The sequence below is a fragment of the Uloborus diversus genome, chromosome 1, assembly GCF_026930045.1.
Source record: "Uloborus diversus isolate 005 chromosome 1, Udiv.v.3.1, whole genome shotgun sequence".
In the NCBI taxonomy this organism is placed as follows: Eukaryota; Metazoa; Arthropoda; class Arachnida; order Araneae; family Uloboridae; genus Uloborus; species Uloborus diversus.
In genome coordinates this window covers 181,757,044-181,779,788 of record NC_072731.1, presented here as the reverse complement: position 1 = coordinate 181,779,788, position 22,745 = coordinate 181,757,044, and the positions used below count along the sequence as shown (strand labels likewise).

The following is a 22,745-nucleotide window of genomic DNA, read 5'->3' as shown; positions in this document are numbered from 1 at the left end:
GCTATAAACTGAATGAATTTTGTGTTTTGCCATATTAGGTTCACTTCATGTAGAGCAGGAAGTTGCGATATTGGAAAACATGTTCTTCCTATTTTTGTCCCTGCCCAGATTTGAGTAAAAGAGATAATGCAGAGTATCATATGCCAAAGACATTTTTAATGAAGATACACATTGAGAAATGTATGTGCGTTGCAATCACTGCACCTAGTGACAAAACAAAATATGCTCTGCGGCAAGGAACAAAAAGAAAATTAATTTGTGACATTTGTTTGGCGGTAGGGATTGCAGTACAGAACCAAAAATTTAGTACCAGTATTTGATTTTTTAAAACATAATACCGGTATTTGAAATTTCTCTAAAAATGCTTGAATCCTTATATATTATTTCTGTAGCCTGTTTTTGGTTTCTACGCAAGATCTTCCTCAATTCTTGATCGATTTCTTTGATTTACCCCTCATTTTAAAGCTTATCGTTTAGGCTACTGACGAAAAATAGACCCAAAGTCTAAAAATTATTTTTTCTGTTAAAAAAACCTGTTTTGAAGCACCGGATTGAGGTTTTTGGTTAAATTTATAACTTTAACTTGCACCGTAACCGGCAGAGCTGAATAGCTTGATCGGCAGAGCGTTTGACTGGTAACCAGGACAATGCGTGTTCGGGCCCTTGTCCGGACAATCTGCATCAAAAAAAAATTGGAGAAATATCTGCATTACAATAACACTTAATAACAAATATGAGGGAATAGATGAGATGGAAACGCTCCTTGCTGTTATGTAAACTTGATGCAACATGGAGCTCAATTGATTCTTAATTGTAAGGCGCTTTTTTTTTTTTTTTTGGTTTTTAAAATTTTGGCTCCGGTGAGAAAATTAAAGCATAATGTAAGCGAAAATAAGTATCAGGTTTAAGATTTCAGACTACAATGGAATTTCTTTTTTTTGTTCAGAAAAAAATAATAAATTGTACACATTGAAATATAGATTCTTCTAATGAGTTTTTGACTCTTTTTAAAATAAAAAATTACTACTTCAATTTGAAGAGTAAAATATATATTTTTCTTCTTTTTGCGAAAAAACAAATAGCCTATCACATTTATACTACATTCAAAAAGCTACGCTTAAAAAAGAACTTAGTTCAAATTATTTTGTATTTTAACCACGCTGTTAAATGATGAACACGTGCTGCCATCTAAGCCATAACGGTTCTAGCAGCCTGCGATAACAAATTGTAAAAATTTTCAACAATAAAAACACTTCTATTCAATATCTTATCTTATATATTTTTTCAGTGGATAATTTTTCTGTCAGTATGCGAAATCTTTCTTATCTCTTGAAGAAATTCCCCCCTCATTTTAAAACTTATACGCCGGCTAATAATAGCCGTCAAATAGACTTACGGTCTAAAAATCAAGTTTTCGGAAACACCCCTTGCTGTTGCAAAACCTTGATGCGGCCTGTAGTTCTTATGCAATTTTTTTTAAAGCAAAGTTCTAATACAATTTTCCAATTGTTTGCGTCGCTTTCGGAAAGGAAAAAAAATCAACTTGTGTGTGTGTATGTTTTTAATAAAGCTTAAAAGCACTGGACTTAATTGTTCTGTTGAATTGATAAGTTTTTTCCTTAGAGCGTTCGGCTATAAATTGTTTGAACTTCGGGCTGTCCTACATAATATCAAATTTACACTAATATTACACATTACATGTACTCATAACATACAACAGATAACACACGTAATAAAATAAATGCAGTGGGAATGCTATTTGGTGTTTCGACTCATTTATGCAGGCTACAGTCATCATTCAGATAAGTTTACTGTTAATCAAAAGGTGTTTTTCCTTTTTTTTAAAGCTTTGACTCTGTCCAGTCCACTAAGCATAATGTAAGCATAAAAAAAGTATTGGATTTACGTCAAGAGAATCCTTTTTGTGCAGAAAAACATTTTCATTGTATGCTGAAATGTAAATTTTTCTAATAGCAGTGTTCGACCTTTTGTACAAATGAAAAAATACTACGCCAAATTGATACTACGAGTTTCACCCAGTAAACCTTTAATTATTTATTCGAATACGATATAAAACATTAAGATTGTTATCAACTTCATTAGTAAGAAATCATTTTCTACTCCACTGCTTTCGGCTGAAGAAAAAGAAAAAAATACATTTTGTCTGCGTTCGAAAAATTACACTTAAAAAACAGACTCAGTTCAACTGGTTTTGGTTTTGAATTTTAAGTGTTCGATTAAAAGAGAAACATGTGCGGGTATTTAAACCATAACGAGTAAAGCAGCCTGCTATGGGAAATCTTATTTTCAATCGAATTTATTACTTCAATCAAATTCCATGTTTTACGAATTATTTTAATTCGTATCGTGTCCTTATTTTTTTTCGGCAAAAAGCTTTTTTGCTGTTTTTTATTACGCATTCCTTCAATGAATAGGATTCGAAAAGGAAGGCGCAATTGCCAGGTTTATTGGAGTGTTGTGCTGTTAATCAGAATGGCGCCAGTTCAAATCCGTGCCAATCTTTAATGTTTCTTTTTTTTTCCGTCAGATGAGCACATGGGTAGGACTGTATTTGCCACAACCTGTTTTTTCACAAGCAAAATTATTGCTTTTTCACGAGTCACTCAGCCACACTTTTAATGATATTTATGTTTGCATTGAAAATCCATACAATCATAAGGTGAGTGATGATCAAATTATCACAACGATGTATTTCACGAGATTTTGCTACTGGTATCTTCAAATTATATTCCTTTTACTAGCCGCCTGCGGCGACCAGCTGGTCCGCCTTTTTACGCCAGGGGTGCCGCCTTCGGCGGCTGCTTAAACAATTTAGCGACGACATTAATCAATGTTTTTCTCTATAAATCAGTATTATCATTCATTTTTTACGCCAATGTTGCCTCCATCGGCGGCTGCTTGAATTAATTTCGTGGCGGTGTCAATCGATCTACATCTATCTATAACATTAATAATTTGAATAAAATATTTTCTAGATCTGTCTCCAGTTTCGTCGTTTGGAATATTTTTAAAGGAGGGGGAGGGGAGACACAAACGACGTACTCTTCATGCAAATTTTGTCGAAAAATAACAAAAAACACTTCCACTTTTATGTGAAAGCATTGTTTTTTCAAAGTCATGGTGTATGTGGGGGAGGGGGGGGGGGCATTGACACCCAATGTGCAAGCAGCCACCTACGGCGGCTGTTTGGCTAACTTGTCATTTTCCTTTTTACTTCAAGTTTGCCGCCTTCGGTGGTTGTTTAAATAAATTTGGCAGCAGTATTAATCAATCCATCTCTATCATTTTTTTTTTTTTGTGCCATTCACATTTTTACGCCAAGATTGCCGCCTTCGGCGGAAAACTACCTTTACAATCTATCTCTACATTTTCTTATCCATCTCTATTTATATTGACCTCCTCACCCATTTCCTAATAAAAACAAAGAACACTCAAAAAACCGCTTTTTTTCATTTAAGTAGAGCAAAAAAAAAAAAAAAAAGCTCAAATTCCCCGTAGTGTGCAAAAAGTAGCGTTTGACAAAGATAAAAAAAATCTCGCTGTTTTTATTGAATTAATGCGCACAACTATGAAATGTAACGTAATATAGATACAGCAAAAGGTCTAGCTTGGGGGGGGGGGCGGATGGAAAAAGAAATAAATGCAGTCCCTAAATAAAACAAAAAAAAAAGGAAAGAAAAAAAAGCAAGCGCTGCCGAAAAAACACGTGGTCAACACGTCAGAAAATGAAGTAAGCTATATAGTAAAAAAAACGATTAACATTGCTTGCGATTAAGATTCCATCGTAAATATCGAATCGAAACCCAAGTAGTGACGTCACAGGCATAAAAGATTGAAGAACGCTTTTTTCGACTGATGCGTGAAAGGACATGATGTGTTCAGCATTAAAAATATTGTTAAAAAAAAACTATTGCGTATTTTTAAGAACTTTTTTCTTTTGAAGAGGGCGAAATGGTTTTACTATTACCAACTTAAATTTCAGAAATGAGGCTTTGATACTTCTCGCAGGATGATATTAGAAAAAAATAAAACCCAGGAAAACATGCAAATTAAAGGTTTTTTCAAAAATTCATAAAAAATACAAAAATTGCTCTATCTTCAAAATTTTTTTGTTCATCATATTTAAAATTAAATTTCCGACACTATAGTATCAAAAATATTTGTCAGGCGCGATTGTTTCGGGGTCTGTGAGGTTAAAAGTACTAAAAAGTGCTAAAAATCACATAAAACATTAAATTACTTTTTTTCTAATTAAAACATCAAAAATCGAAGCCCGAGGTGCACAACTTCAGCAAAAACTACACCTGTATACCAAATTTCATCTTTCTAGGCCTTACCGTTTTCCCGGGATGCGCGCCACACACACACACACAAACATCTTATTTTATTATATGTATAGATTATGTGCTTACATTTTTTCATTTACTTTTATCGGTTCTTCTTCATAATGTTCTTTCTTTGAAATTTTTGAAGAGCATAATGCCTTATGAAACGATTCGATGCACAGTGTGGAGTTCCACATGGAATCGACTAGTACATATTATTTAGTTGCCGCACTTCATAATTTTGTACAAAAATTGTATTATTTATGAAAACGTATTGTGAAAAAATATAAAATGTAGAAATTAATGTCATAATAAAAAAATCAGTATTAGTAGAAAACATAATGCATTTATTGAATTGTCTCAGCCTTGAACTCATTTTAGTGCTCAATTTTTCCACAGTTAAAAGTACTCTTTCTGAATTCACGCAGGTTGGTGATTCCGTTAACAATGTGCGGTTCATCTCCTCTAATTGTCTAGAAGTCCTTCACTTTAAAATAATTCATTATCTTGCTTGTTATTTTTTGATAAATGCTTTTGTGTGTGTGTGTTTTTCTTTAAATTGTGGGTATTATTATTTTTTTTAATGTTTAGCTAGTTGTAGTTTTGTTCCGGGAAATGATACTTTTCCAATATTAACATCATTGTGTCTTAAACAGAAGTGGTTAGTGTTTGCTTTTTATTAGCAGTTTGGTTGGAAATTTACCATAAAATTGACTAAATTTGATCTGGTTCATATTGAAAGTATTCATACTTTCGCGTGACTGAAGCGTTGCTAAAATGAAGCCATGTCGTTATTCCGCTCTGCGAAAACTATTTGCTGATTCTGTTACTATTTTAACTTATCGCTTTGTTGCTTGAGTATGACATGGAAAGTTAGGAATGGAAATATTAAGCCTGCATTCCTGCTCCGATATTGCATTTAAAATTTCAGAACCTGCACTGTGTTTTTCGTAATAGGTGGCTCATATTTTTCAATTCTTGCAAGTTGTCACGGTTTCTGTAGTCATTGCATTTAAGTTGAGGGCCAGAATAACAAATTTCCTCGCAGACTGTAAGGATTTTGTTAGTTTTCTTGCTTCCATTATTCTTCTTAGGGCCAGTTGCCATACGTGGTATCTTTCATCTCAAATCATTGAGTGTGAAATATTTTCCTGTTGTGTAAAGAAACTTCCATCTTATGACAGAATCGATAACCTTTTTTAAATTTTCTTTTAAGTATCTCAATCAATAAATAGAATTCCAAAGCTCACTTTTAACTAGAAAGTTATACAACACCTCAGTTTACGTCAAAATGATCGTGTGCTGTTTACTAAAATTTGAGATTCTCAGTCTTAGATTTAGAGATTACTTGCCAAATAATTTTCGAGATGATGAGTTAAATGTTTGATATTCTGACATTCTCGCTCATTAAAACATTAACGCCTGGCATGAAATGGTGTAATGGGACGTTACTCGGACAATTTCAAAAGCATAAATGATTTTCAACCGTTAGAAATCAACGAGATTAAACTTCGATACTATACTCTAGAGCTGGGCTTGGAAACCTGTGGCATATGGATCATTTGAACTGTGCTTTGAGCTCTTGAATATTTTAATAAAACGTTAAAAACTATCTGCAAAGGTGCCATTTCCCAATTTTTAGAGTAAAATCTTTCATCTTAATTCATTCTTCATATTTCAAAGCATGTATATCATTTTCGTTGCAAAAATAACTTTGTTCTCAAATGCTTTTGTTCATACCCTTTAGGCCAAGATTTCCACATACGTGTAGCCGTTTCTTCATGCTTGATGTGAATTATTTTGTTCATGTTCTAAATATAGTTACTAATATTTTTAAGCAATTTACTTATTAAGCTATTATTTCAAAAGGAAAAGTGGTGGATGGTAATTTACGCTCTAACTTTAGAACTACAGACAGGAATCGGAACATGAATATTAAGACTATCTATAATTTTTGTTTTTGAAGATTTTGTCCCATCAAAGCTTTTTGCTTTTGTTCTAATGTTGGATGGTTTATTCCCTTTTTTTTATGTTATTTTAATAGAGCAAAAAATATTGTTTTTTAATATCACTTTTTTGCAGCTTAATATTTCTTACTTTAATGAGAACACGATTGGTAAATAGAGAATCATGTGATTAATTGCTTTCTGTGGAGGATATGAATTATTTCAACTGTATGAAACAACTTTTCTACCCGAGATCGATCTCAAAAGTTAAGTTTTTTTTTTTTCTCATTTGTAATAAAAAGAGCTCAATTTGCAAATTTCGACTGCCAAGTGGTGTATGAAGATTTATCGAACTGTGATGTTATTTTACAACATAGGGTTTCACCCCATTGGGTACCTTTTTTTACTCAGACCGATTTGAAAAGCTTTAAAAATCAATGTTTTCGTAAAGAAGAAAAAATGCATTTTTAGGCTCAAATTGTGGTCTTTGAACACCTTGCGCAGGGTGGCGACAGATCAGGGAGATCAGGGAAATGTCAGGGAACTTTATTAATCAGGGAAAAGTCAGGGAAATATCAGGGAATTTTGAAAAAATAACAAAAAATCAGGAAAAATTGATTTCATGAAGAAAGAAATTTTTTTTTTTTTTTTTGCTTTACAACATTAAGTACTCTAATTCCCTACGCATTTTCCGCCAATTATCTGTTCAAAAAGAAAGTAAAATTAATGAGGTGCGATTATACACTGCTGTATATTTGTGCATCTTTTTTCCTCTACGTCAAAGTATTGAATCTTACTTAGTAACAACAGGATGAACTTCCTAAGATTGCTTCTGTGTCTTTTAGGTTGTTTATTTTACCTAGCTCGAAATTTCTTTTTACGCTTTCAATGCTATGTAAAATAAACAACCATACAGGCAAAGAGGAAGCCTTCATTACTGCCTTAGCTCCTTTGCCTTTATTTCATTGTCTCGAAGTAATTAGCGTACTGCAATCACGATTTCAAGAAGAAATCTTCGGTTTTTGAGTTAATACTATAAAAGCTTAAAAGTTATTACTTCTTCGCGTTTTTAATTAAATTGCTAAAATTGAACTTTCAATAAAAAAAACTTGCCGTTATACTATTTGTTGTCACCACAGATTATAAAGGTTTTCTTTTCTTCAGACTTAAGTGATTCTTTAATTTTATAACCAAGTTGTAGACTTTTTTTATATATTTTGAAATTAACTAATTGCTTTTTTTTTCTTGCAGTTCAAAGTTGTTTGTTACAAAAGCAATCTAAGATTTTTTTTCGTTACATACTGAAATCATTTGAAATAGAGTTAACTTGTGTACTTAAGTAAATATATTTATTTTTTTATTGTTAAAATGCTGTATTCATTCATTAAAACCTATTTTTGATTAGAGAAAAGCTCCCTATGAATGGATGTCAAATGATTTCATCTGTTTTGCATAAATATGTCAATTAGTTATGTAAGAATAACTACAGTACTTCTATTCTTTCACTATTACTTGTTATTTTTGCAACAATTATTAAACTGTTTGAGAACTTAGTTCAAAATAATTTCAATTACTTTTTAGTAATATCATAAATACACATATGTTTTTAAGAGATTTTAACAGTTTCTTAAAATTCTTATGCTAAGTGGTTTCTGGAAGCAAAGTATTTTTTTTTTAATTTTCTATAATATTTCCATTGTAGAAAAATTTAATCTACTGTTTTGTAGGTTCTTCACCCAAAAAAATTGACTTGATATGTTTTTTTTAACCATTTTATTAAAAAAGTAGCATCTTTTTAAAATATATCTTTAGTTACACAACTTAAAACGTTTAAAATACTGCATTTTATACAAACATACAATGGATTTCAAGTAGAGCAAAGAAAGAAAACCATTATCATTGGTAACGTAAATCAGGGAAATTTGGTGAACTTAATCAGGGAAAAGTCAGGGAACTTTTTTTCACAGTTCCTGTCGCCACCCTGTTGCGGTACATGAAGATATTATCTGACCACCTCGAAATTTCACATGTTGTTGTTTAGTCCTTGTGGACAACATTTCTCACCCTGGCCAATTTGAAATTCCGAAAACATTTTTTTTCGATCCAGCCTAGTGCACATCCCCATGCTACAAACTAATTTTGTGCCAAATTTCATGAAAATCGACCGAACAGTCTAGGCGCTATGCAGGTCACATAGATCCAGACATCCTGGCAGAAAGAGATCCAACCAGAGAGACTTTCAGCTTTATTATTAGTAAAGAATATGCATTTAAGAAGCATTACTTTGACTGCGGATGTAATGAGTATTCAAATCTATTTTTTATTTTCTTTTGAGTTATTAAAAAGACATTGAATATTTATTTAACAAAGGTGAACTTATGTAGTGTTCTGATCAAATTTTTTCTTCAATTAATAGACTAGCCACCTTTTACATCTGCGCATGTTAATGCCCTTAAAGTAGCTTCAACTCATTTTAACAATCTATTGTTAAAAAGAAAAAAGAAAAAAAAAACAGTAGAATATGCAAAATTAAATCAAATTATATGATCATATAGACTTCATGAGAAATGTGTAGGTTAAACCCTCCTTGGAACATAAACCTGGTTACATCCTTGCTAGTAATGTGTATATTTGTTTTTGTGAACTTTTGCAAATACAGTGGACTCTCTGCATGTATATGTATTCCATTGCTTTAGTGGACTATGTTCAGCACTTTGCCCAGTGAGCTGTACAAGCTACTGAGATAGAGGTGCTGAATTTTGGATTGGTGGCTAGTACAATGTTTAATTAACTCAGTAGGACCTAAACTCTTGCATATCTTTCTTTTTCAATTTAAAAAGTTTTACGAAGCATTCAACCATAAAATATTACAATCCAGCTATCGGTACATCATCCAAAAAAAAAAGTTATTTTTAATCTGTTTTTGCATTGTGTATTCTCATGCAAGGTACAGGCTATCATCCAAGTGAAAAAATTTCCGGTCTAAATTTGTTAACAACTTACCGTAGAAATTTGAACTGTGTTTTATTTATAACTCTTTTTGTATTTTTTCTCTCAGGTTGGCCAGAGCCATGGAGGATTTTTAGGTGTTTTGCAAAGAGGTCTTTCAAGGGCTACTTCCCACATATGGTTTGAGCGTAGCGAAATAAAAGACAGAGAACTTGTAGCAAGAAGGTATAAATGTTTCTTATAGTAGGGGTTCTCAAATTTTTCTGATTTGTAGCCCCCTTTGAAGAATTAGAATTTTCTAACATAACCCCAATCTATCTTGATTAAATTCAGTAGAATTCCAGCTATCCGAACTCCGACTATACGAATCGCTTTCAGAATTTTACATATATTTTTTTCTAAGATAAGTGAACTGACATGTTCCTTTTTTTCACAAACGAGAAAAATAAACCATTTTACTTATTATGTAATGAATATTCAGTAAAGTACCACCCATTAGCCAGGGCTAAAGCAGAAATACATGAAATACACCGCCAGCTCAGTCATTTCCAGCCGAGGACTGCTGAAATGGGCGGTAATTTACTGAATATACCATGCCTTGCCTTCAATCTTCGAGTTGAACCGAACCATTGCTTCAGTCACTTGTCTGGTCTGCTAATTCTATATTAGCGACCAGTTTGTTTGGCACTCTTGACTTCCTTAAGAGGTTTTCCATCTCCAGTTCAGTCACTTTCCTATGCCGGGCTGATGAGTGCTAATAAGCACGAAACTGCAGTCCTCGGCTGGAAATGACTGAGCTGGCAGTGTATTTCATGTATGTAATGAATATATTTCCATTATGAAAGAGTACAACGAAATCCTGTTACAATGAACTCAACGACATGCACATTCAATGACAATGCTTGTGAACAGGGACCTCAAATTTTGTTTGTTGTGACAGGAATTTCATTGTAATGTAATTCAAAAGTAATGGAAAATAAGAGACTGAGTCAACTCTAACAGAATTCAATCGAATCAAATGCAACCAATCGTATTTACCAATCATGCAGCCAGAAATTTCTTTTGCCCTACCCAGAAGTAAATTTTTCCCAGAAGTAAATAGTAGATAGAATTCATTCGTTTCAAACAAAATTAACTTGAATGAAGCCCTAAATCGTGACTGAAAATTTATTTTGTTTGAACAGGTATTTATTTGTATCGATACTCATTGTAACAGCATTTCCCGTGACATGTTGTAATACAAGTAATGTAACTTTGTAATACAAAGTAAAGAGAGTTATTGTCTTCTATATATATAAAAATGAATGTTTGTCTGTATGTCATCCATGAACTCAAAAACTACCTGGCAGATTTGGCTGAAACTTTCACCTTTTTTTTATTTTTGGTACTGGGAATGTTTATAGACCAGATCGAAAAAAATCCAATCGATAGTTCCTTTTTTATTCCAATTTAAGTCACAATCCATTGGATAAATACGAATAAAATTATCGGCTGCAGAAATTAATTCGCGTGAATGATCTCATTGATAAGAAGTTAGCTGTTGCCATTTTTATTGAGTTTGAACAAATAAATTCTTTCTTTATTGTTTTATGGCTTTTCATGCAACGGGGGGATTTAAAACTTTTTCTATTTGATATTTTTAGCGATTGATTGATCTTGCAAACTGCGTGAGTACAAAATTTGTGTATAGTCACGGCTTCACTTGATACCTGGACCAATTATTATGAAAATTGCTATATATATGTCTTTTTCCACGGAGAAGATGCATAATATGCTCATTGAAGCCACTCGCCACCAGGTGGCAGTGCAGAGTAACAACTTCTGCCCCGTTCAACCGATTGTCATTAAAATCAGTATAATGATGTATTTTTTTGTTTGCGTAGCAACGCGCGTCGGGTACAGTTAGTAATATATAAAAGTCTGTGCGGACGTTTGTCACCATAGGACTTTTAAACGGCTGGACCGATTTTGATGAAATTTTTTGTATGTAATTAAGTTGTGATAAGCATGGTTTCAAAGTGCAATAGATCGAATCGGAAAAGGTTTTTGTTAAATAATTAGTTTAAACATTGGATAATTATGTCTCCCAAATGATTAATATTTATTTTAACCTATTGTTGAGCGTGAAATAAATATTTAATCCGTTGCAAAAGACAATAAGAAAGCCAGTTCTGCTTTTTGTAAGGAAATTTCCTACTGTGATTTGTCAGTTGAGAATAGATAACAGGTAGAGAGAGAGAGTGAAGCCTTCATTTCTTGAAAGCAACGATTTTAGGTCCCGTGATATATTTTAAAGTAAAGTACTGGAAGGTTCACCTTTGTTGAACCATGTGACTGGATTGGTGCATTAGGTTTTCCTAGCCAAATGATCAGAAAGTACCGCAACATTTGTTTCTCAGCAGAAATTCATCTGGGTTTTGGCACCAATGTCAAGAATACTTTAAGGGTTATTTGATTAATCAGTACGTTATTAAAGGAAAAGATTATGGAATTTAAAGATGAAACACATTTTATTTTTGTACAGATAAATTACAACAGGATAGTTCTTCACACAAAAGATCAGTGAAGTGGAAGATTTTATCTCTGGTGGTAAGAACAAATTAGGGAATGTATGAAGTTTTAAAAATATTAGTTCAAAAGATCGGACCGCTAATCGGTCAGAGTTGACTTCGCTCACTGATCAGTTAGATTACAGTAACGTGGTGGCTTGGCGACTTTGGCTATAAACAATACAGTTGTGTGACCATTTATTTACATTTTAAAGCTACTGTTAATGTAATTTATTGGCTTTTTTGTTTATTTGGCGAAATATTTCAAATTGCAAAGAAGTGTTTTTCGTTTTTAAAGAGTTTTTAGTCATTTTAGTTGAAGAACGTTTATTTTACATCGGGAGGGGGGGGGGGGGGGTATGAGTGATTTTCTCTTATTCAGAGAACTGTTTTTACCTTTATCATTTTTCTAAACGATATCCTATACGATATTTCCCGTTTGTTCTAGATGGGTAGTTAGATTTTTACACTTAATATCTGAGGACGCTTTTTATCCTTTGAGTATGGCTGAAGGAACAAACCATCAAGTACGAGAGAAAAAATAGTTCATAAAACTACTGCTCAGTGGGTATTAGATAAATCAAGTTGTAATAAATATACGCATTCTGACACCGTAGCAGCTTAAAACATTTTTTTTACTTATTTTTTTCAACAGATCGGTTCAAACATTTGGTAGTTTATTGAAATTTTTTAACTTTTCAATTTACAAAGTTTGAACAGAACAGTCTGTCAGGTCCTCTAGTTTTCATATAAAATTGTTTATTAAAATTTCAGTATGAATTTCTATTTTAGTCACCCCTTAAAGAGTTTTTAATACTGCATTCATGTACCAAACAAGTTAATTACTGCGTTGTTTCTTGCAGCTGGATGTACGTATATATCTCTCATAAGTCATAACTCAAAAATGGTAAGCAGTAGAAGGTTAAATTTTTGCATGTGGATGTGCGTACATTCCAGTTGTGCACTTCCCTTTTTTTTTCGATCAGATGGTCTGAAAATCGGATGTTCATTTTTTGTGGATATTAATTACTTATTTCAATGCAAAACTAATATAGCGTCTCAGACTGACGATCATTTGGTGATATATTGCCGAATTAAAGACCATGGAAACAAATATAAGATGGCGAAACCACTTTTCGTGTCATTTTGTTAGATTCCCGTTGAACGACGGCAATTTTTAATTTTTCGATATTTGTAATATGAATCACAATAATGCAGTCTTTTCTGTATCGCTTCGGTGGATTACAAGTTTGGGGCCCGTCGAAATACATTTTGGCGCCCTATTTCTCTATCCCAGAAGTTGTAACATTTATCATAAGCATTTTTGTAACTCCTACGGTGTCCCTATGGTTATGGGGCCTCTTGCGCAGTTGCCACATTTGATATATATTCCGCCACTGCACGTCAAAACAAACTCGGGTAAAAGTTTTAAAAGGTTTTTTCTGCTCCATGTTTATGATTATTTTAAACTCTATTTTTTACGACTATTTTTTGAAATTCCGAGAACACTTGCGTGCCCCTCCTCCCACTTCCTCAATTTCTGAAATTAAACTCTAGTTGTAATTCTGAGTTGTTTAAAACTAACACCATTCATAAAATTGGAGATTTTTTTTCAAACGTTGTCTATTGTTTTGAAAGAATTTAGAGCATTAATGTAAGAAATTGATTAAAGACGTTTTGAATGGTGACATAATTCGAAAATCAAAGGGACTTTTGAATTTTTTCTTCAGAAGTGCTGAAGTAGATTCAGAAACTCTTCCGAGGCGTTGGTGGTAATGGTTCTGTACTAAAAAAAAATGAAGTTGGGGCCGAAGTGTGAGTTACTGCAAAATCAGAGGGTGACCCCCCCCTCCCAACCCTCCCTCGTCATTTCATGCATTTCTTAAATATTTAGCAATTGTTTATTTGGTCAAGAAATGTCATTTTGCTTATTTCTCATACTTGTTTCACCTATATTTCGTAATGCGCCATCTTTTTTGCATCATTAACAGCGATCGATTTTTTTCTGTTATAACCATTTTTATGTATTTGTATAAAATCAATGAATAAGTTATTTTTGTTTTTTATAGAAAAGTTTCAAGGATTTTCTAATGTGCAATTTTTTTTAAAATTTCAGAAAATTATTGTTAAATTGAAAAATTTTAATTTGAACTTGTTTGTAAAGCTTCATAACAGATTAAACAATCAAATGGTTCAATTATATGTGTGCAAACATCAGATCAAGTAATATATTTATTCAGTTTTTAACTTGGTGTAAATATTGAGTTTGTTCATTGTAGCTGCTTTGTAAGAACCTCGCTCTTTTCATGGCTATTTCTTTTTTCAGCAATATTTATGTCACTGTTGTAGATTTTAAGAAAAATGCAAACTTTTCTATTCATAAATTTTAAATAAGTATAAAAATATTCCGAAAATTATTTAATATTGTAACGTAAATTGTCGTAAACGTAAAACGTATTACGTAATTTGTTGACGGTTTCATTGTTTTATTCTTTTTTTTTTTTTTTGAATGATTAAACGAACATAATTTAATGTTTTTTAACTATTTTTATTGTACCTAAATTTATACATTATTACAACATTACTGAAATCTTAGCTATATGTTCAATTTAAAAAAATCAAATCAATTGGTTATTAAAGTCTCTTTGTTTTTCCTCCTTTTTTTTTTTTTTTTTTTGTTGATTGTTCTTTCTCTTTCATCATACAGCAGTCAAAAAAGGAGAAGCATAACTACACCCTATACAGATTGTACGTAGTACGATCCAAAAGTTCGGGGACAAGCTGTATAGAACCTTGCCCAGAATAGTTCACATTACCAAAGCACATCCACCTTCAAGTGACTATGTACTTCTGCCAGTGTTCATATAACTTTTTGTAGATAGATGTGCATCGGTAATGTGAACTATTCAGGGTAAGGTTTTATACAACTTGTCCTCGAACTTTTAGATCACACTACGTACGTATAAGTTTTCAACTTACTATTTCAAAACTTTTTTGAGTGACGCAAGTTTATGCGCATGAAGACATCACAAGAAAATTTGCGATGATTAACTGAGGAGGCGTTCAAAATGGATATTTAGGTCATCTATATGTTTTTAAGCACATATGCATGTACAGATGTGCCGAAAAAACTTGTGAAGTTTAAATTGGGTGATCGTAAAATAGAAATTTAGGTCAAAATCTGATTTTTTTTTTTTTTTTTGGTGAGTACAATTGCTTATTCATAGAAAGGAAGTAAAGTGAAATGAATCAATGATGCTTTAAATCCCTGATAATCTTGTCAGTTTATTTCTGTTTGATTTTTTTTTTTTTTTTTTTTTTTTTGGCATCGGCAATCGGCCATTTGGAGGAAAACAATCGGCCATCTTTGAACAATCGGCCAAAAAATGCCATCAGTCGAGCCCTAATTAGCAATATTATTTGTAAAATGTCCACTAATATGAGGTTGCCTTGACCTTTGAAATTTTATACTTCAAAAGTATAAAAGTTCAGACTATCAAATGAACAAACTCTACTTGCAGTAATATTTATTCTCCATTCAAAAACACTGAACGTCACAATATATTATGATAATTTTTTAAAAACTTTGATTTTGTGATTTGTTTATGGTTAAGCCCTGACCATGAATAATGCCACACATTCAACATTTCAACCCTTCACTCCCCCCTCCCCCCTTTGTCACAGTGTCCTTCCTCACATATGACTGTTTTCCATAAAAATTATTATTAAATCCGCCCCCCAATCATTTTTTTTCTCCCAGTATTACGATTTCAGGAACCCCGCTCCCCTTCAAAGCATGATATCATTTGTGGATAGCCCCTTATAGCATATGCATGTATTACTGGAAGAAGCAGATCTGTGCTCTTGGAAATTGATGTATTGTCCCAAAAAATGTTAAATGAACTCTAGCAATGAAAATTCTTTTATTTATAGCAGTTCCTGTTAATATTTCACAGTCAATCTTATTGCAATTCAGCAAATGAGCAAGGGAGTAGATAGCTTAGTAGATAAGAGGGCCATTGATCTTCGTTGGGGATTAATAAACTGACTTGGATTGACCTAGCTGGGCACAGAAACTGTTACTGGTCATTTTCTGTTCCATGACAGACGCTGAATTTAATTTCCAAAGCTTCATGCCTAATATATGTTAACTTCTTTTACTCTATGACTGATACAAACAGATAATCTATCTGCCCCTAAATCTGATACATACTGTAAAGGCAATATAAGCCCTTGGTCCTAAGATTTCATTTTGAATTAAAATTCTGATCTCCTTATTGTATTGGTTGTCATTATTATTCAATCTATACAAGGATTTAATTGCTTCCCCACCTGAGAAGGGCTAGCAGAACGCTTCTAATAGTCCAGTTGAAGAATTAGAAATTGTTCTGCTCATATTGGAACTATTGGGATTATAAAATTAGTTTCTTGTCTACTAATAATGCATTTTTCACTTAGGTTACGAGGTCATGTTGAAGATGATACAAAACTGCCTATTTTGGTGTTCCCAGAAGGTAATTTTTTTTTTTAAATTTTGTATGAAATCACATTAGTATGGGAAAAGAAACTATTACAAATGAGTATGAATGGAATGCATACATAAGATGGTCTTGAAAGTTAAATGTAGCTCCACATGCATGACTACAAAATGGTCTAAACCATTCTAGTTTTTGGAGTTCAAAATGTCAACCTTTAGGGTGTCAGTTGATAAATTAAGTAAGTTTGCTTTCAGTTATATTCTCATTTCAGAACAGGATCCCTAGTTTGAGAATTACAGTACCAGTACATTTACGAAAATTGAAATTTGCCGATTTTTGGCTCGCTACAGAACATAACATGGCAGACTTAAAAACTTACCTAAACAAACTTTAACGAGCAATTCAACTTTCATGGAAATAAATCTATACATATAAAAAAGGATGTTTTTTTTTGTGTGGGTTTGTTTCATGTACAAATCCAAAATTTGAGTCTGATATTTTACCAAATTTATCAGAGAAGCCCTTTGATGCTCAGCAATTCACATGGGGGAAGAATTCACAATAGAGTTGTCTCCCTATGAGGGCAAAAAAACCCTTCAGGGAGGTGTCATATACAAATCATCAGTTTACATCCAATATTTGCCATTTTCAGCGTGGGGGTACATTGATGGTCAGGAATTCACTTGGGAGTTTTTTGTCTTCTGGTGGGGGACAAGAACCCCTTAGGTGGATTTTTGTCCGGAATGTTTATGCCTTTTCATAACATTGATTGAAATTTTGGAAAGTAAAAAATCCAAGGAAGTCTTAATTTAAATTTTGAGTCATACAGAGTTGCCTACTGCTACACGAAAAGTAGTAAATCTCCACAAAAAATGTCGATGTGTTGATTGTTTGGGAGATGTGTCCATCATTTTATGCTTTCAAATCGAAAATGTGGGGAAATGCACAAAGACTTTTGTTGTGCAAATTAAATATCTCAAAAATAAAAGAAATAGTTTTAAACTTTTTGTGAAATTCTGAATATATAATAAATACGAATTATTTTTAAAAATTTATCCAATAATTGATTTTTATTGATCAATAATTGATGTTATGGAGCTGCTCCAAAATTAATCAAAGCTATTGAGATCACTGTAACCTACAGGGCCACCAAGAAACGAAGTTTGTCCCTTGTCAGTTTGGTCGCCCCCATCCCTCCGTCCTGCTCCCTAGTGCTAAGCCCTTAGTTACCGAGTTGGCTGGCATGGCCTCTTGTTGGCCCTGCTAACAAAGGGGAAAATGTAGGATCGTTTAACGGATTTCCGTTTTCTAAAAGTAACCTTGATGCAGAGTAAATTAAAAGCTAAAAAGTTAATTAAGAATCATTGAATTAGTGAAGTCTAGGAAAATTTGAAACAAATTAGCTTTTTTTAATAACTTGTATATTCTATAGTTTGACCAAAGAGAAGACTTATTACTACTCATTACCAAATGATGAGTTATAAATTATTCTGGAATAAAGTGAAATAATTTATTGCAATTTTATTTCTCAAGCAATCATCATTCCTCTGTATATTTATGTGTACTTTCTATTTTGAAAAAATTTTTGCATTGCGTCTTTTTTCTTTTCCAGTTTGAACTTCCGTATTTACTCTTTTTACTTAGAAACTATATCTAAGAAACGCCCCCCTTGAAATTTCAGTCTTGCAGTTTTTATTCTTGCATGCTAGCTTGTACTTACGGCAAGGATAAATCTAACTACTGGTTTTGAAGTGGGCCATTATTGAAGTATGAGCAATAAATAAGAAGGTATGGAGTACATTAGTAATATTCAGACACAAGTAGGAGTTCAGGGACTCACACTGAATCCCCAAAATGCAGTTTCAGGCTATCTTTGGTTCTGTTAAAGGCTGGGTGGGGGGGTCATGAGTTTTTTCTTTTGTTCTAAAAATACAAGTGTACTCTTTTTGTTATTTTTTTAACAAAATCTTTATACCCTTTTACAAAAGTCTTTTTTATTTTTTTTTGTTACTTTTTGAAATTTACATCAGATGTATCCATTTAAAACATTGCCCCTCCTCAGTCTTGTTTATGCTTTTTTTTTTTCTTCTCACTTTTATGCAAAAAGATTTATGTCTGCAATCAGTTCTTATAATTTTAGGTACTTGCATCAATAACACGTCTGTTATGATGTTTAAAAAAGGGAGTTTCGAAGTTGGTGGCACAATATATCCTGTAGCTATTAAGGTAAAACAACTTTTATATATATATATTTGTACAGTTGTTATTGTTTAAGAATTGTTAATTTGCTCTCCTAAAACTATAATGCTGTCTATGCAAAAATCAGTTATTTGGAACAGATTTTTATTTTTAATGCAAAACTTATTGGTTGTTATATTTGATTACTTAGTTAAATTTAGAATAGCCAAGTTAGAAATCAAAACTCTTTAAAGCTATGTGGTGGATGTTAATTTTTATTTTGCTGAAACTTTCGACGTGATTTAGTTTTATCAATTGAAGTGCTTTTATATTCATTTTATAGTATGATCCCAGATTTGGTGACCCATATTGGAATAGCAGTAAACAAAGTTACATGCAGTATTTGCTCATGATGTTAACTAGCTGGGCTGTTGTTTGTGATGTTTGGTATCTTCCCCCGATGTCTCGAAAGGTATTATTTACAGTAATGTTTCTAAGCAAAATGTTTTTCATATTTTCTGTCCTTTTTTTCATATAAAAGTTTATGCATAACTGAAGTAAAAGTTTGCAAAGCTTTGAAATATGTATAATAATTGTACGATGTCGAAAATGAATACAACTTTTATACTTTTCTGCCATGGGCAGGTAACTAAATTTTTAATTTTTTGACGTCTATGTACATTAGCTCATTGTACTAGCTTGCTCATTTAGTTTCTGCTGAAGTGAGAGCGCGCAAAGAAGCCTTCCAAAATTTCCCTATTATGAGTATTGAATCCAAAATGCATTTTCTTCAAATATCGCAAACTCATTTCTGTTGATACTGCTATTTATCTGACAGCGGAAGTTTTCATCAGCAAAAAGTATATTCAACTCTTCATAACTTGAAGTCTGAAGGGACCAATAGTTGAGCTTTTGAAACTTTTCAAATACAGTGAAGCACTGTTTATACGTTTTTGAAGGGACTGCATGAAAAAAGCGTATAAATGAAGAAACCTATAATAGGTATACGTTAATGTGTATTAGACTCTGCAGGGACCAATTCAAAAAATGTATAAAAGAGAAACGTATAAACAGTTCTGTAATAGTTTTTTTAAATCTTTCTTTGATTCAAGTCATATATTTATAAGCATCCCCCCCCCCCCCCCCCGCCCTTAAAATTGTTTTTAAAATCGAGCATACAGACTTGTGATATTTAGAGCAGATTTGCCGTAAAAATATAAACTACTCTTTCTTTATGTGCAACACATTTATATTATAACAACAGTAAAAACTCTTTATTATTATTATTTTTTTAATAACAAAATTAGGTAACAGTAAATCTGTTTTAAATTTCAAAAAGTTTCAAGATGCCAACTTGATGCATTTTGAAAGAGCATTCAAAAAAAATTCTGATTAAAGCTTGGTCAAAGCTTGTGATACCCTTAAACATTCTTGTATCACCGACGAAAAATGGCTGGATGCACGGGGAAACTTGCATTGCTTCTTACATTATTCTTATTTCTAAACTTGTGTTTTTCTTCTGAGAAAAATTTAACATCTATTGCATAAAAGCCAAAACTAATTGCTAAAGATAGTACTAACAATGTAATCAAATAGTGAAAATTTAGTTCTTTAAGTAATCGGTTTTTAAGTATGCGTCTGTTCATCACAGCTGTTAGAAGCCTATTTAAGCTTGTTCCAAAGCTTAATTCTTCCATCATTTGTAATTGTTTTTCTACTCCAAAACTGCCCTTTTCTACTTGAAACAACTCTGTAATAGCAGGGGTCGAAGTAGTCCTATATATCCTATATTTTCAAGAAAAGCATCAAAATCGTCCTATATTTCCTATATTTTTGAAAAATGTCTTATATTTCCTACATTCCCGTTTTTAGCCTACTTTCCCAGTAAAAGTCAGAAAAAGAAGAAAAAAGCATGAAAGAAGGCTTAATGCATCTTAAAAATATCGCGGAAAACAAAAAAAAGTCAAAAATAAATAAAATAATTAAATATTGAAAAATTAAAAATTGGAAAGTAGGGTATTGAGATGGGGAAAAATGTCTGTCGGTCTGACTGTCTGTCCCCCCCCCCCCTAATAACTTTTGAATGAATAGTCCCAGTGGTTGGAAAAACTACATTTTTTTGTAGCGAACTACAACTACTTTGTTACAAATGTAATTAACTACAACTACAACTATTTTTTACAAAATGTAGCAACTACAAACTACTTTTGAATTGTAGTCGCTACTTCGCTACTTTCCAAAAAATAAGTAAATAAAAAGCATACACAATAGGTTGTCCCTCAAAAAATGAAAGTCAATTTTTCAAGTCGCATACACTCTTGTATTTTTCCTCTTGTGTCAAAACAATGGTGAAAAAAAGTTTCATATAATTTGCACAACGGCAACCCATGCCAACCTGCACCGGAAAGTGTAAAACAGTACTTGTATGCTAGGCCAAATCGAAAAAAACGTTTTTTAGAAACTCGAAATTTCTGTTGATAAAACGTTGCCCCTGTACCCAACATCCTACATGTACCACAAGAACATTTATTCATATTAAAAAACATTTAGATATGCCACACTTGACCTAAAATTTATAATTTTATTTAAATAATTGAGTTTTTTTCAGTTATCTTTTAAAAAATTACATATAAATTCAAAAAGAATATCAAGTTCAAAAATTACTGGCGAAAACATTTACAGATTAACAAATACAAACGAATAACAAAAAAATAATATATTTTAAATGAAAAATTTAACTCAACCTGGAAAAAATCCATATCTTTGGGTATTGTGTGGGAGACTTAAAAATTACAGGGAAACAAAAATTTCTATTTAACGCTAATTACCTACTTTTCTACTTTACTGTTTACATTTTTCAGCTTGATAATTTTGTAACATCTTACATTTCTGAAAATATGTATCAAAAACTTAATTTTTTGAAGAAAATTATAAATGTTAGGCCACGTGTGGGATAGTTAAATGGTTTTTAATTTGATTTAATGTTTTGTGGTGCATATATGGGGTATAGGAGCAACGTTTTAACAACAGAAATTTTGAGTTTCTAAAAACACATTTTATTTTAATTTGGCCTAGCATTACACAAGTGCTGGTTCACACTTTCAGACATAATCGGCACTTGCTCCCGTTGTTCAAATTATATGATTTTTTTTTGACGTAAAAGGATAAATATAAGAGAGTGAGATTTGAAAAATCAACTTTCGATTTTTTTTGAGGGGGGGGGGGCACCCTAATACACACACACCGTAAGAGGATTGAACAAAAAATATTGATAAATTAGCTCATTAGAAGACACTAAGGAAAATGTCCGTTATCATTTTCTCATACACTGTAATGCTCGTATTTATTGTAAGTCCTCCAGAACAGTTCAATTTCATCCTTTTCTATAGTATTTTCAGTAGCTTCTTTTTATTTGGTAAATACTATCGAAAATTAAAGCCTCGCTAAAATATTTTTGTTTTTCAATCTTCGGTCTGTTCATATAAAATTCACCAAATTTTCAACTCGTGAAATCAGCTATATCTTCATTTTCGCGAAAATAAGTGATTTTTCAATCTAAATATTGGTGAAATATGAAAATTACAATGGCAAACAAACTAATGGCGTCAAACAGATAGAACGTATGGCGTCAAAATGAAATTCCTGAGGTTAGCTCATATTTTTATGAGTCTTATATCTCATTGCATCCGCTGATGTACTTGTGTAAAATTTGTGCAGTCAAATTCGTTTAAACTTTGATTTTTTTTTCCAGTTTATTTCAAAGTAGTTTCCAGAAATCGCTACAAACTACTATTTTTTGTAGTCAACTACTCACTACACTACTTTTTTTAAAAAGTAGTGCACTACACTACAAACTACTCAAAAATGTAGCTACTACAGTAGCGTTGCTACTTCCAACCACTGAATAGTCCGATTCGAAAAAACTTTGTTTTTGTTCGAAAGATCTCAGCGAGGACACCTCATTCCCATATTTCACTTTTTGATTTGAACTATTTTTTGTTCAATTTTGAACAGTTCAAAAAAACTTTACTTTAGCGCCTACGGGGAAATTCAAGACAATTCCAAACTGTGAGGCGAATTTGCTGCAAACAAACTTTGTAGGAAAAAGCTTTTGATGAAAAACTTGTATATAAAATATCTTTATGATTTGAACAATTTTCGGTTCAATTTTGAACAGTTCAAATCCCTTAACATTAGCGCCTACGGGGAAACTGAAAGTCAATGTAGATTCTGTACTTGAAGGCGGATTTACTTTAAACAAATTTTGTTGGAAATAGCTCTTGACGCCAAACTCCAGAC

At 32.3% G+C, this 22,745-nt stretch overlaps 1 protein-coding gene across 1 annotated transcript in view; it reads left to right on the top strand.

Moving 5' to 3' along the window:
* Positions 1 to 22,745, top strand: part of LOC129233803 (glycerol-3-phosphate acyltransferase 3-like) — a 119,492-nt gene that overhangs the window by 82,466 nt on the left and 14,281 nt on the right. The window contains exons 10-13 of the mRNA XM_054867781.1: positions 9,351 to 9,466; positions 16,249 to 16,304; positions 18,409 to 18,494; positions 18,790 to 18,918. Coding sequence (XP_054723756.1) covers positions 9,351 to 9,466; positions 16,249 to 16,304; positions 18,409 to 18,494; positions 18,790 to 18,918 — 387 coding nt within the window. The remainder of the gene's footprint in view (positions 1 to 9,350; positions 9,467 to 16,248; positions 16,305 to 18,408; positions 18,495 to 18,789; positions 18,919 to 22,745) is intronic.